Source organism: Crocodylus siamensis, chromosome 5 (assembly GCF_052110815.1).
Source record: "Crocodylus siamensis isolate JL-2025a chromosome 5, ASM5211081v1, whole genome shotgun sequence".
Lineage (NCBI taxonomy): Eukaryota > Metazoa > Chordata > Crocodylia > Crocodylidae > Crocodylus > Crocodylus siamensis.
In genome coordinates, this window is record NC_143399.1 from 64186803 (window position 1) to 64199695 (window position 12893).

General features: G+C 40.6%; 1 protein-coding gene across 1 annotated transcript in view; it reads right to left on the reverse strand.

Annotated features, from left to right (window-relative positions):
- Positions 1–12893, reverse strand: part of DENND1B (DENN domain containing 1B) — a 277634-nt gene that overhangs the window by 10892 nt on the left and 253849 nt on the right. Inside the window, exon 20 of the mRNA XM_090048607.1 lies at positions 5321–5397. Within this exon, the coding sequence (XP_089904733.1) occupies positions 5321–5397 (77 nt within the window). The remainder of the gene's footprint in view (positions 1–5320; positions 5398–12893) is intronic.

Genomic DNA, 12893 nt, shown 5'->3' on the forward strand with positions numbered 1-12893 from the left:
AGAAGAACATGCAGTTAGACATCTATATGCCCCAGTTATTCCCTGGCACAGAAAAAGGGCAGTAGGTAGAGGTGAACCAATACATTGGTCCATATTGTATCAGCACCAATAAAAATGCAATTCCTCCCAGTTAAGCTGTCCTTTCTGATTTTGTCCCTCTTCTTTTTTCTTCACAATCCCACTCTTATCCTGGGTATTTCAGTGTCCATGATGATGAATTATTTCACCTCTTAGTAGCATATTTCTTTGACCTTATCTCTTCAGTTGATTTGCAGCCTTCGTTCAATTCTCCTGCTCACCAAAAGGGTAATTGATTGAGTTTAATTTTCACTGAGTATACTCTCTCTCCTTTCTTTTTTTTCTCCTCCTTGCGGAGTTCTCATTCTGTGACCACTGTCTGGTCTTTTTTGGAATTGACCATCAACTCTCCCATATACCCTATCAGTCTTTCCATGTCTTGCAAATTCTCAGCTTTGATGAGTTCTCATTTGACCTCTACCCCTCTCTTCCATTGGTATGATATTGTTGACCCGCTTTTCAACTTTCAGTCCTTTTGCCACTCCCTGCCACGCTAACTTTATCCTGTCAATTCCCAGACTGGTACCTCTCCTAACACATGCTTCTTTAGGTCCTTGACTTACGCTGTGGCATGCCAGAAAACTTATGACTGGACTGACTTTTGCCATTATACCTTATTCTCTCCCTACATGCTGTCATCTTCTTGGGTAAACAAATCTATTTTCCAACTAAACTTAATCCCATACTCATGATCAGGGATCCTGTTTTTTTCTGCTAAAAAAATTCCCAAATTTTCTGATTTAAAAAACAACCCAAAATCCACATTTTTCTATGATTAAAATGAAACACCATAAGTATAGATAGGTATATACATCTATAAATATATCTATATTTATCTATATGGCATTTCATTTTAATCATGGACCAAGGTGGATTTTGGGTTATTTTTTTAATCAGAGAATTTGGGGGTTTTTTTAATCAGAGAAAACCAGGAATTAAAAAAGTAATCCAAAAATCCACATTTTCCCATGATTAAAATGAAACACCAGTATTTATTTTTATATATAAATAAATATATATATATAAATATATATATATATATATATATATATATAAAAAAAAATATAAAAATATATAGGAGGAAAAAAATATATATATATATGGGGGGGAGAGAGAGAGGGAGATATTTATAGATATAGATAGATCGACAGATCTATCTAGCTATAAATAAATAGACAGATCTATCTATACACACACATATAATAGTGGTGTTTCATTTTTTCGATCGATAGATATAGTGGTATCATGGAAAAATGTGGAATTTGGGTTACTTTTTTAAATTAGAAAATTTGGGATTTTTGAAAAAAACAGGATTCCTGATCATGAGTATGGGATTCAGTTTAGTTGGAAAAGTAGATTTGTTTACCCAAGAAGATGGCAGAATGTAGGGAGAGAATAGAGATGTAATGGCAAAAGTCAGCCTGGTCATAATTTTACTACATTTGACTCTTCCTCAAACTTTTTCTTCCTCTGCCTTTACTGCTTTTTCTATATAGAATCTTGCTGATTTCTTTCAAGAGAAAATAAAAAACAGAAAAAAGCATGACCTTTTGTCTCCCCTAAGTCAGCCTCTCCTTTCCTTCAGCCTCCTCTCCCTCTCATATCACAAATGCAAAAATGTCTTCCCTGTGCTCCTCTTCTCATGTCATTTTCCCCAGTGAGCCCCGCAACCCATCTTCTGAAATCCCTCACATCCATTCTCAGCTCCTTCCTTACGCTTTTTAATGTTTCACTATCCTCTGGTTTTTTCTCCTCACAACAGAAATATGCTTTAATCATATCCCATCTTAAAAATGACCACTGTTGACACCTAGCTACTATGTCATTGCCCTTCTCCTTATCACCTACAAGCTCAACCATCTAAAATCACTGTCTGGAGTTTTTTCTTCTAGTTCCATCTGTCCTCTTCTTCCCTTTCCATTCTACTGAAACGACTATCACCAGAAGTTACTTTTGCCAGCATTTCAAGTAACCTCTTCATAGACAAACCTAGAAGCAGTAGTCCACCCTCTTCCTCTTTGATCAATCAGCTATTTTTGACATAATCAACAAAGCTCTTTTCTTTTTGAAATCTTGTCCTCCCTGGGCTTTCTACTCCTGGTTCTGATCCCTCCTTTTAATCATTCCTTTAGTGCTCCCTTTAGTGATTCGTTCCACTTCCACCTTTTGTGAAGTTTCACAGGACTCCAACTGTGGTCCCCTCCACTTGTTCTGGTACACTTTGTGTCTGGATAATTTCATCTGCAATCACTGATGACTCACAGACATACAATTCTCTTGTAGATACGTCTCAGAGAATCATACGGTTGGGAAGAAACCTCGAGGGTCATATACAGTCCAACCCCCTGGCACAGATGGAGGCTTTGCTGTTCTTAAATTTTCTCAGATAGATGATTATCCAGCCTCTTCCCAGCCAGGGCTCAGGGGATGGAGGAGGGGATAGGGGACACATGCAGCAAAGCTCACCTACATGGTGTGGTCCATGGCTGCCTCCGTGGCACTCCGCATGGGGCCAAGTTCTGGCTGCTCCCACCATGCTCCAGCCCCAGCCAGCATGTACAGTTTCTGGTCAGGCTGCTCCTGATGCAGCTGCAGCTGCAGCTGCCTGGGTACTAATTTGTTCCCCTTGCCTCCAGCAGTGGCTTCTCCTCTTGCTCCGCTGCTCCTGGCTGGGAGGAAGCTTCAGAACAAAGGGCCCAGCACAAAGGGCTCTGGCTCCAACTCCCAGCTGCCTTCCATTTACTCTGCTTTCCCAGTACAGGTGTCCAGGTGGGTGGAAAGCAGCTGCGAGCTTCAGCTGGGTGGCTCCTGTCCCAGCGTGTGGGGCTCTGGCTCTGTTCCCACCTGCATTCCACCCACTCAGTCACCCATGGAGAGAAGCAGCACCCAGGTGGCTGCAGCTGGGCCAGTGGGCGTGGGCTGGAGCACCGTCTGGGCTGCCCCAGGCTGGGCTTGCCTCCATGTGAAGCGCCATGGGGGAAGCCATGGGATGGATTAAATCAACTGGCAGGCACCCCCCTGTGGGCCAGATCCAGTCAGCTGATGGGCTATATTTTGCCCACCCCTGACCTAACCTAAACTTTCCTTGATACACCTTGATACCATTGCTCCTCTTTCTGCCACCACTGAGAACAGTCTAGCTCCATCCTCTTTGGAACTACCCTTCAGGTAGCTGAAGGCTGCCATTAAATTCCCCACCATTGTGGACAATGTTCTTTGGGTGAATCTGATATCTTTTATTAGACCAATTTAAATAGTGGGGGGAAAAAGATTTTAAGCAAGCTTTTGGGTTTAAAAACCCTTCGTCAGGCTGAGGAAGTTTCTGCAGTCATTGTGCACTCTTTCTGGATGGAATAAAAAGTAAAGAAGCCAGAGGCTGGGCTGGTATGCATACAAGACAGGAAGTCAGTGAGGATGTAAACTGAGTTAGTGGGTGAGAGACATGTTGGGTGGAGAGGGAAGAGAAGGGGGATGAAGGGGTTCCCCAGGTACCTCTCCACTATTCATCCCCCTTCTCTCCCCCACAACCCAGCCTGTCTCTCACCCACCGACTCCTCAATTTACAACTTCACTGGCTACCTGTCTTGTATGCATAGCAGTCCAGCTCTGGCTTCTTTACTTTTCATTCCATCCAGGAAGAGCACACGCCACCTGCTGAAACTTCCTTAGTCTGACGAAGGGTTTTTAAACCCGAAAGCTTGCTTAAAATTCCCCACCCCCCAACTACTTAAGTTGGTCTAATAAAAGGTATAAGATTTACCCAAAGAACCTTGTCTGCCCTTGTCCTTAGACCAACACGGCTACAACCTACGCCCCTATCATTGTAGAGACAGGCCAGTTATTTCCTATTACTACTCTAGCTATCTACCTGTAACCCACTTTTATCTTTTGCATTAGATTGCAAACTCTTAGAGCAAGGGGTTGTTTCTTTGTCTTGCTTGTGCAGTGGCCAACTCAGTAGGATCCTGATCCACCAGTGAGGTTCCTAGGAGCTATAACAATACAAATAAATAATAACAATAATTTCCCCGGTATCCAGTGGAGGTTTTTTATTTTTATTTTATTTTAGAGTATTTAAGATTTTCTTTCAAGTTGAGAGTAATTCTGGGAGCCTAAATAGAAAAATATTGAATCAAATGAATTCAGCTCATTTACATTTTCATTTGATGGATAGATGCTGCTATCTCCTTTCCTGCCCACCACACACCTTCATGTGCACCCTGTCACAGGGCACTAAGGTGTGCCTGCTCCTTCGAGAGCAGAGGCAGCTTAGCTAGGGAGCCCTGAGAGGGCTCCACAGCTTCAGGTTTCCTTGGTAGCAGACTAATCAGGGTATTAGCTGGCACCTGCACCTGATAAGCTGATTGGAAGGAAATAGCTGGGGATTAGGTCTCTGTCAGCAGCCAGGGGGAAGGAGCTTTTGCAGAAACACTACTCCCAGATGCCTGATTGCCTATGCTGCTGCTGGTAAGACTAATAGGCTCTAGGTGCTCCTAAAGTATCTGGGGCTAGGAGGCACACACTGTTGAGGGAGAAGCTTGCCTCCTTAAAGGGGCAGAGTGTGACCTCCAGTGTTATTGTTGTTGTTACGTTATAGCTTAGGGGCTTGTATTTACGTTGTTATTTGAATCCAGTGGACTGGGACGAGGCCATTTGGGAAGGAGGAGGTCTCATTAGGGCTAAAGCGAGCCCAGTGCCAGTGAGGGCACAACAACAGGGCCGCAACGAGCCCAGTGCCAGAGGATGCCGCTACAGGGGGTCGAGAGACCCCAGTGAGGGCACCGTGGACACATGGGGTGAAGGGACACCAAGAGGGCATGGCTACTGGGGCCAAGGGCCCAGTGACAACAGGAGGCCAAGCTAGATTGTGGCCTCATCAAAAAGGGACAACATTTAAGTACAATCTGTGAGGCATGGGGCATGGTAAAGGGTTGGTTTTGGAGCCATTTAGCCCATAAGGCTTAGGGTGTCTCGAGAATCGCTGACTTTGAGTGAGATCTGGCAAGGGATCCAAGATCAACAGGATCTAGTGGGGTTCAGCAGGACCGTGACCATACAAACTCATGGGCAGCTTCCCAACTTATTATTATATCAACCAACAAGATATGGCAGGCGAGCTTAGAAGGGATCCACAGGGTGGAACAGGAACAGCCATGGAGCCCAAGTGTCATCACAGCTATCCCTGGGGACCCTACATCATGACACACACAAACAAACAAAAATAGGTAGATAGGGAGCTCACTTGCTTCTTCTGTCTATTTCATCATCATCTTCATCCAGGGTGAAGTCATGATTACCAAAGCGTGAGTTGAAACGGGTCTGGAGAATAAAAAAATTAATATTTTTGTCTTTGTTTTTTGCTTTTGTCATTGCTGCTCATTTTCAGTCCAACTCAACAATCTTCAAATAAAGACTCTGACCACTCACCAGGATTAAATTTTTGGTGAGGTGTGTGATATACTGAGTAGTCAGAGTTGTAGAGATTCTGATGGGATAATGTGAAGAATTCAACAACCACCAATGAAAGAATGAACAAGGCAACTTGTATTTCTTTATGGCCCAAGAACTTAACATTCACCCAAAACATTCATTAAAAGCAGGCAAAGACAGATGGAGAAAAGTCTGGAATATTAAACAAACCAAGAATTTCTGAATGTGCCTAAAAACTGGTCTACATGGGGAAGTTAATATGCAGTACACCAAGGGTGAAATTTCAGTGAATTAGGTACTCCTCACTAACTCCCTGTGTTAATTACCTAACGGGGAACATTTTACGTACACTGAGAGTGCTTCTGTGCAATGCAGTTCATTCCATTTTTAAAGCAACCTTGCATTTTAGTGCACTTTAAGCATCCCTATGGAGAGTTAGTGTGAAGTAGCTAGCGCTCTGTAAATTCACACCTTAGCTTAATGCACACTACATTCCCTGTATAGGTAAACCCTTATTTAGCATGTGCAGGCTTTCACTGAAATGTTTTACTGCACTTGAACACGTCACAATTACCTAAACTAAAGTTTAAGCCAAACATTTTGGTGTACACAGCAAAGTGTAGTAGCTTGCTATTAAATCCACCTCAAAACTCTATGCATTTCTGCTTCCTGTTAGGAGGACATAACATTAGAAACTGTATAATCTATGAAGAACACCATTCCACACAAAAGAAAACAAACGTTCTTTAAACTTCAGAAACTTGACTATGGTCTAACAATATCATGTAGGTGAAATAGGTGTGAATCTAAAATTCTCGATGTCAGCTTATTTTTTAAAAACTTCATACACTATTATAAAGTACTTCTGCCCAACATCTATACCTCCTTATGGCAAAAACCAAAACCAAAACCAAAGCCCCTGAATGTCTAAGCCTTCCAGAAGGGCTTAATGGTGGGAAAATAGGGCCTTAATATTAACACTACAAGGTTCCTGGAAAGCTTACTGAAGATTTCAGTGTGCCTCCTGCAGATGTCACATACAAAGTATGATCTTCCTATACCCCAACACAAAAGCTTTTTTTTTTTTTTATTCCTCCATGAGTATCTCTGGGTATACTCACTGCAGGTTTGTGCTAGTTTCCCCTTCAAAAATGACTATCAACAGATATTTAATTTATGTCAATAATTGTTGCAATCCTTTCCCAAAGTTCTTCATCTTTTCTGCATTGTCTTGCTACAGAAAGGAAACATATGATCCTTAATGTCTAAAGGCAAATGTTCACTGACAAGAATGAGAGAAACAGTATGGTTAGCTAAGTTGAAAACAGGCAACGAATCCATACTAAACCTTACATTGTAACTAATATCAAAGTGAGGGACAAAATGCAATACAGAGTCCATATCAAACGTAATAATGAACTGTTGACTTCTCAGACTAATTGTAATAGTCAGTGATACATTGACAACGTCTTTTGGAACATATCTTTTTCTGTGGCTATCACCTGTCCAAGCGCTTTTCAGAGTTGGGACAATAAAAGTATTTTCCTGCCAGAATAAAGTTCTATGAGCAATAACTGTCTTCTGGAAACAATAAAAAAGTTTTAAAGAACAAATACAGCAGCAAAGAAGTATGTCTTTGGGAAACAGGAACTGAATAAACTAGTTAGAATTGGCAAATGTCATCGAGCTTAATAGTTACCCATGTCTCGGCTCCTTTGAGCAGTCTATTGAAAGTATTATGTTTGTATGTCAGTGGACACCTGTAGAAATAGCATAATATAGGGCAGCAGAGTATGATTGAGCATACCAGCATGAAGCCAAGAAAAATAATAAGAAGTATCTTGCTGTCTACATATTTCCTTTTTTGTTGCCCATTACAGGTTTACATAGAAATCTTTTGATTCTAGATCTTGATAAAAGATCTGAAAAGAAAGAAACCTAAAATAGGAGTATATCCTGAGGTAAACAGCCACATTCACTGGAGTTTACAGCTTCATGAGCTAGCCATTGAGACAAAAGCAACATATGTTTTTAAATAGATGTAACTCTCCTCTCGTAGTTGTAATAAAAATGACTATGAGGGAGAGGCATGTCCAGACTACATTGCAAAGAAGGAAAAAGAAAAAAAAGAAACTCTTAATAAATTCCAAAAGGAGAACTGTAAATCTTTTTCAAAGCTCTACCAGATGAAGTGACATAGTACATGCACCTGCAAAAACTGTCAAAGTCATTTAAGAAAGCCTTCCATTACTGACGTACCCTGCTGTTTGCAGTTATTTAAGCTTTTAATTTCTGTCTTTTCTGCATTTTGAAGTGTGCACAGTTTTTTCATACAGTTTTATGAAAAAAGGACAGACTTCTGTTTCCTTCCTGATTAGTGCTTTAATAACAACCAGACAATTTAAATTTATTACCACAAGAAACCGTATTGTAACACCCCTTTCTTGCTGCACAAAAACTTTATAAAGTCTTAATAGACTGCTTTCATACCGTCTTTGTTTCTATATAGGAATCAACAAACTTCTTACAATCACTATATTATTTAGCTTCTGCTAATTGATCTGGTTTACATATCAAGCTCTCCATGTTTAAAATCTGTACATGTGTAAATTTTGGGCATTCTGCATTTTTCTCATCTTAGTAGAGTAAAAAAGAATCTCTCTACATGTCCCCATATATCTTTGGCTCTCTTAGATTAATTCATTTTTTCCTTCTATTTCATTCTTCTTTCTCTGTGAAATATAAAATATAAAAGATAAGAGTTCAGGATGGTTATATGTGAATAGGTGGCAGTCTTCATAAAGCATTTCCCTGAATTGTCCAATGGGCTTGTATGCCAGGTATGAAGGAAGAACAATTGCAATTCACAGATTCACCCAAGTTTAGGGCTGGAAGGGACCTCGTGAGTTCATCAGGTCCAGGCCCCCTGGTCTGGGCAGGAAAGACTGCTGGTGTCAAATAACCCCAGCAAGGTATGAGTTCAGTCTTCTTCTGAAGATCTCCAGGGCAGGTGTCTACATCATCCCTGCTGGAAGTCTATTCCAGAGTCCGGTCACATGAACCATGCAGAAGTTTTTCCTTATATTCAGTCTAAACCTTCTTTTGGGAGTTTATGACCATTAAATTACCCTGCTCAAAGCAGAACCAGCCCCAACTAGATCATCCCAGCTAAGGCTTTGTCTAGCCAGGTCTTCAAAACCTCCAAGGATGAAGACTCCACCACCTCTCTGAGTAGCCTGTCCCGCTGCTTTACTACCTTCCTCATGAGAAAATTCTTCCTAATATCCAACCTCAAGTTCCCTTGCTGCAGCATGAGCCCATTGCTCCTTGTTCTGTCAACTTGATTTGGGATAAGCCATACTAACCCAGCCCCAAGCCTTCAGTAGTATCAATCTCTGTTGGCAGCACAATAGCTTATGACATTAATCACCCCTGGAAGATCAATGAAATATTGCAATTGGTGGCCTGGTGACTAATATCTGATACTGTTGTTTCTTCACTTTTTCACTTCTTCTAAGACAAATTAAGATGTTTATGTAATTTTAACAAGACTATGGAAGATTAGTCATAATTTTCTTAACTATACGCTCTTGCAAGCCTCCACCTGCAAGAGGTTTGCAGTCTACAAGCTTGAAACAAATGCTGGGATCTGGGAAGCCATAAAGAGTAGGTTATGGCAATAACTATAAATATGGACACAACCAACTAAAATAAGAAAAGCTACAAAAGGAAAAAAGTTCTCTTACATATTTAATAATAAACTTGGTGGTTAAATAAGCTCGTTGTGGCAATAATATGATAAATGAAGGAGCTAAATGCATTTAAATGTTAAATTGTTACATTTTTGACAGAGCATAAAAGTCAATCTTTGAAATGTCAGCTTTTATTTAATACTGCAGCTTTCAGAAATGTACCTTTTTGGGAACAAGGTTTTTATTGATCAGTACAAACACAGGCACTTTAATAAGACTATTGCCGTTAATTGTCCTGAGTGAGAAACAAATAATCCTTTGATAACCCGGGGCACATATAAAGTTTCACTTTTTCTGACTACCCAATATGTAAACAAGCATACCATTTCAAGATAAGAAAGATAGCTACTGTGTTTCATAGAAAATATAAGTAGTATAGTTTCCATCTGGCTAATATAGAATAAAAAACCTAACTAAGAAAAGAAGTCACCAACATTTCTACTTGTTATTAATCTATTTCTACTTTTCCCACCCTACTCTCCAAGTGCAACTGAAGACAAAATTATTGCTGCGTCTGCCAGAAACAGGGACTGTCTATCAGTTAAGTGTATTATCTAAGTGGCAACCCAGCCATTTTCTTCCCAGGTCAAAATTTTCAGACTAAAATAATGAATAAAGAGATGAGAGAAAAAACTTTGGGTTACATTTCACCAAGGTACAGAGAATGATAGAGAAGGACAAGAGGAAAAGACAAAGGTAATACAAGCAAAATTGTGCTCCAGTAAATTTTCCCTTCTCCAATGTACCACACATCTTCCATTTTACCAAGCAAAAGAGTGCTTTATTTTAATATAGTGCTTAGAACTAGTATGTGAGAGTTGAAAAGGTCAGATCCAGCTGATAATGCTAGATGAAGTTCAGATACATTGTACAAGTGGCCACCTCCTAAATTTCAGAATCATGGCTCCTGCTTTGACAATAGAAAGCTATGTTGCCTTACTCAAAAATGGCACCAGGTTAGTTTGGATGTAGCTGGTTTTCTTAGATATCAAGTTAAAAGGATTAATTAAGAGGATACTATCTGCAAAACCCTATAGTTTAGTAACCTTCTGCCTTTTGTTATAATCAACCGACAAATGGGTAACTCGAGAAACGATGACTGTAAGCCAACAAAGATTTTCAGAGTCTCGGAAACAGAAGCTTCAATAAATAGAGGTAAGGGCATGGCCAGAACAAAGTCAAGAATGGGGAGAGGTCAATGAAAGAAACAAAGAATTTAGGGAAAAATAATCTGTGAGCGCCTATACACATACATCGAGGCTGCTCTGATGCACTATTTTAATGGCTTGGAGCAGATTTGATTAATCGAGTCTGCTGAAGCATAATTGTCACACTCCAGCAGATTCCAGCATCATGTGCATCAACATCCCTGCACTGAAAAATGGCAGCAGGGGTGCTTTAAGTAAAGCTCATTTGACGAGTTTTAGTTAAAGTGCCCCTGCTACAATTTTTCAGTGTGAGGACATTGATACACATGATGCTCTGGGAGCTCTAATTCAACCGCTTCCCCTGCCTCCCCCTACACACACTTCCTGGAGCACATGTATAAACACCCAATGAGTGTAATTGAGGGGGTAGGGGGGAGGTGTATCTGGACAGAAATAGGAAACACGACCTTAAGAGAACTTTCATTATAATGGCAGGGATAGGGGTCTCAAAAATTCAAATGTGGCTCCGTAACAGGGCAGTTTAGCTCTTAAAGAGGGGACAGACATGTTTTAGAAAACCAGTTGTGGGCAGTCAGCTATCCAGGAAGTATCCCTCTAGCCACTAAATGCCTTGAGAGGAGAGCAGAGAGCAGTGACCTGGGAGAAGGAGAAGTTTGTGGCCAAAAGGCAGACTGGAACCTAGATAAACTCGCTACCAGGAATGTGCCAGAGTGAAAGGGACTCTCCGATGGCCTGGAGAAAGGCTAAAAGTTTTTCTTTGCTCATTTATGTGTTTGTTCGGTGAACTGTCTGTGTTAAGATGACTGGCTGGGAGCAAAGCCAGCAGGCACACCAACCCGCTTACAGGCTCTATTAGCAGTTAGAAACCCTAGAGCCACTTGCTAGCACCTATGTCCATGTGCAAGACGACGAAAAGAGCATTGGAATTAGAATCAATTTCTCTACCTTCCCTGGGATTGTAAATAGTTCGCAAAGCTGAAGGATGAACCTGGAGATTTTTTCTAGAAATTAGCAAGAACGAAAATAAGAGTAAGCTGGAGGATGTAGCCCAGATAGTATCAAATTCCTAAAAACATTGGAGGGTGTGAGCTCCATTTGACAGTGATGGTTACTGTTACAGTTATTACCTGACTCATCCTATGCCTGTTCTCTGTGATGGCTGTACCTTACAGGTAAAATACCTGGAGGAGAAAAGTCAAGATTATATTCTGCAATGAGAAGTATGGCTATACAAAGGAACAGAGGGATGCTGGTAACATCTTTACTGTTCACAAAGGCTCAGATAATCTGGTTGTCACATGTTATGAGAACCTGGAGCTGCTGGAAGCTTTCAGGACTGTAAAAGATCAGATACAGGGCCAGAAGTGCCAGTCAGTAAAGTCAAAATCCTGTTGATAGTGATGATGGAAGATCACAGACCCACAATTGACAGAGCAGGTTCCCTGCTTGGAAAGAAGTGGTGTTTCCTTTGATATCAAAGAGCCTTGCAGTAGTAGAAATGCCCACCACTGTATGCCCAACTAGGAAATTACATCATAAACAAAGGAGATATATTTCCAGATTCTCATTTACTGGCCATATATTAAATGATTAATATATATACATCTCCAGAAAAAAACAGTGTTACAATGGAGTTATGATTGGGGATAGCTCTGTAATTTGGGCTAAAATATATTAGGAGAATGGGAAAATTACCTTCTAAACAAGCAGTCTGAATCTAAAGCCCCATAGCAGAAAGACTCTGTTGCTTTAGCAGGCTAGGATATTATGGTAAGAAACAAAGGTTATTAGATGCAAGTCCCTCTCAGAGGGAACAGAAAAAAAATACCTATTAGTAATGGCAATAACGGTCATGGAAGCCACATTCTTTTGTAAATGCAGGATAAAACCCTATTGGTAAGAAAGGTGGAAAGCATGAAGGCTCTGGAAACAAAGAGGCTTCCATGATAGATCTCAAAGGTTTATAGTTTTGACACTGACAGTCAAACCCAAATGTTCAGAATTCACAATTTTTTGGGACCTGAGATGTAACTGACATGAAAATCATGATAAGTTTAACCAAAGTAATATATGCTGGGGTTTTCTATCTGCCTTCTCACTTTTTTGCTCTGTAGAATTCATGTTTTTGTGCTTTATTCCATAGCCCTGAGACAGAAAACCTTTTTAAAACAGTTAAGATTGATAGTCCCAAATTAATCACGTCAGCCCAGAGCTGGGATTTTAAAGGAAGCACTGAAGACCACAAGACTCGTGATAAAAATTAGGAGTTGGTGAGGCTATATCATTTTCAACTCTGTCCCTTTCAGATTGTGGAAAAGCCAACCTGAGGGTGGAGCTCTCAAGCTGGGTATGTACACACACAGAAAAATTAAAGTTACTGCAAGGGGTTTGTACCTTGGAAACAGCAAACTTGATCCCCGAACATATCAACTCTGAGCCCGTGACAAAAAGATTTAAGAGGATA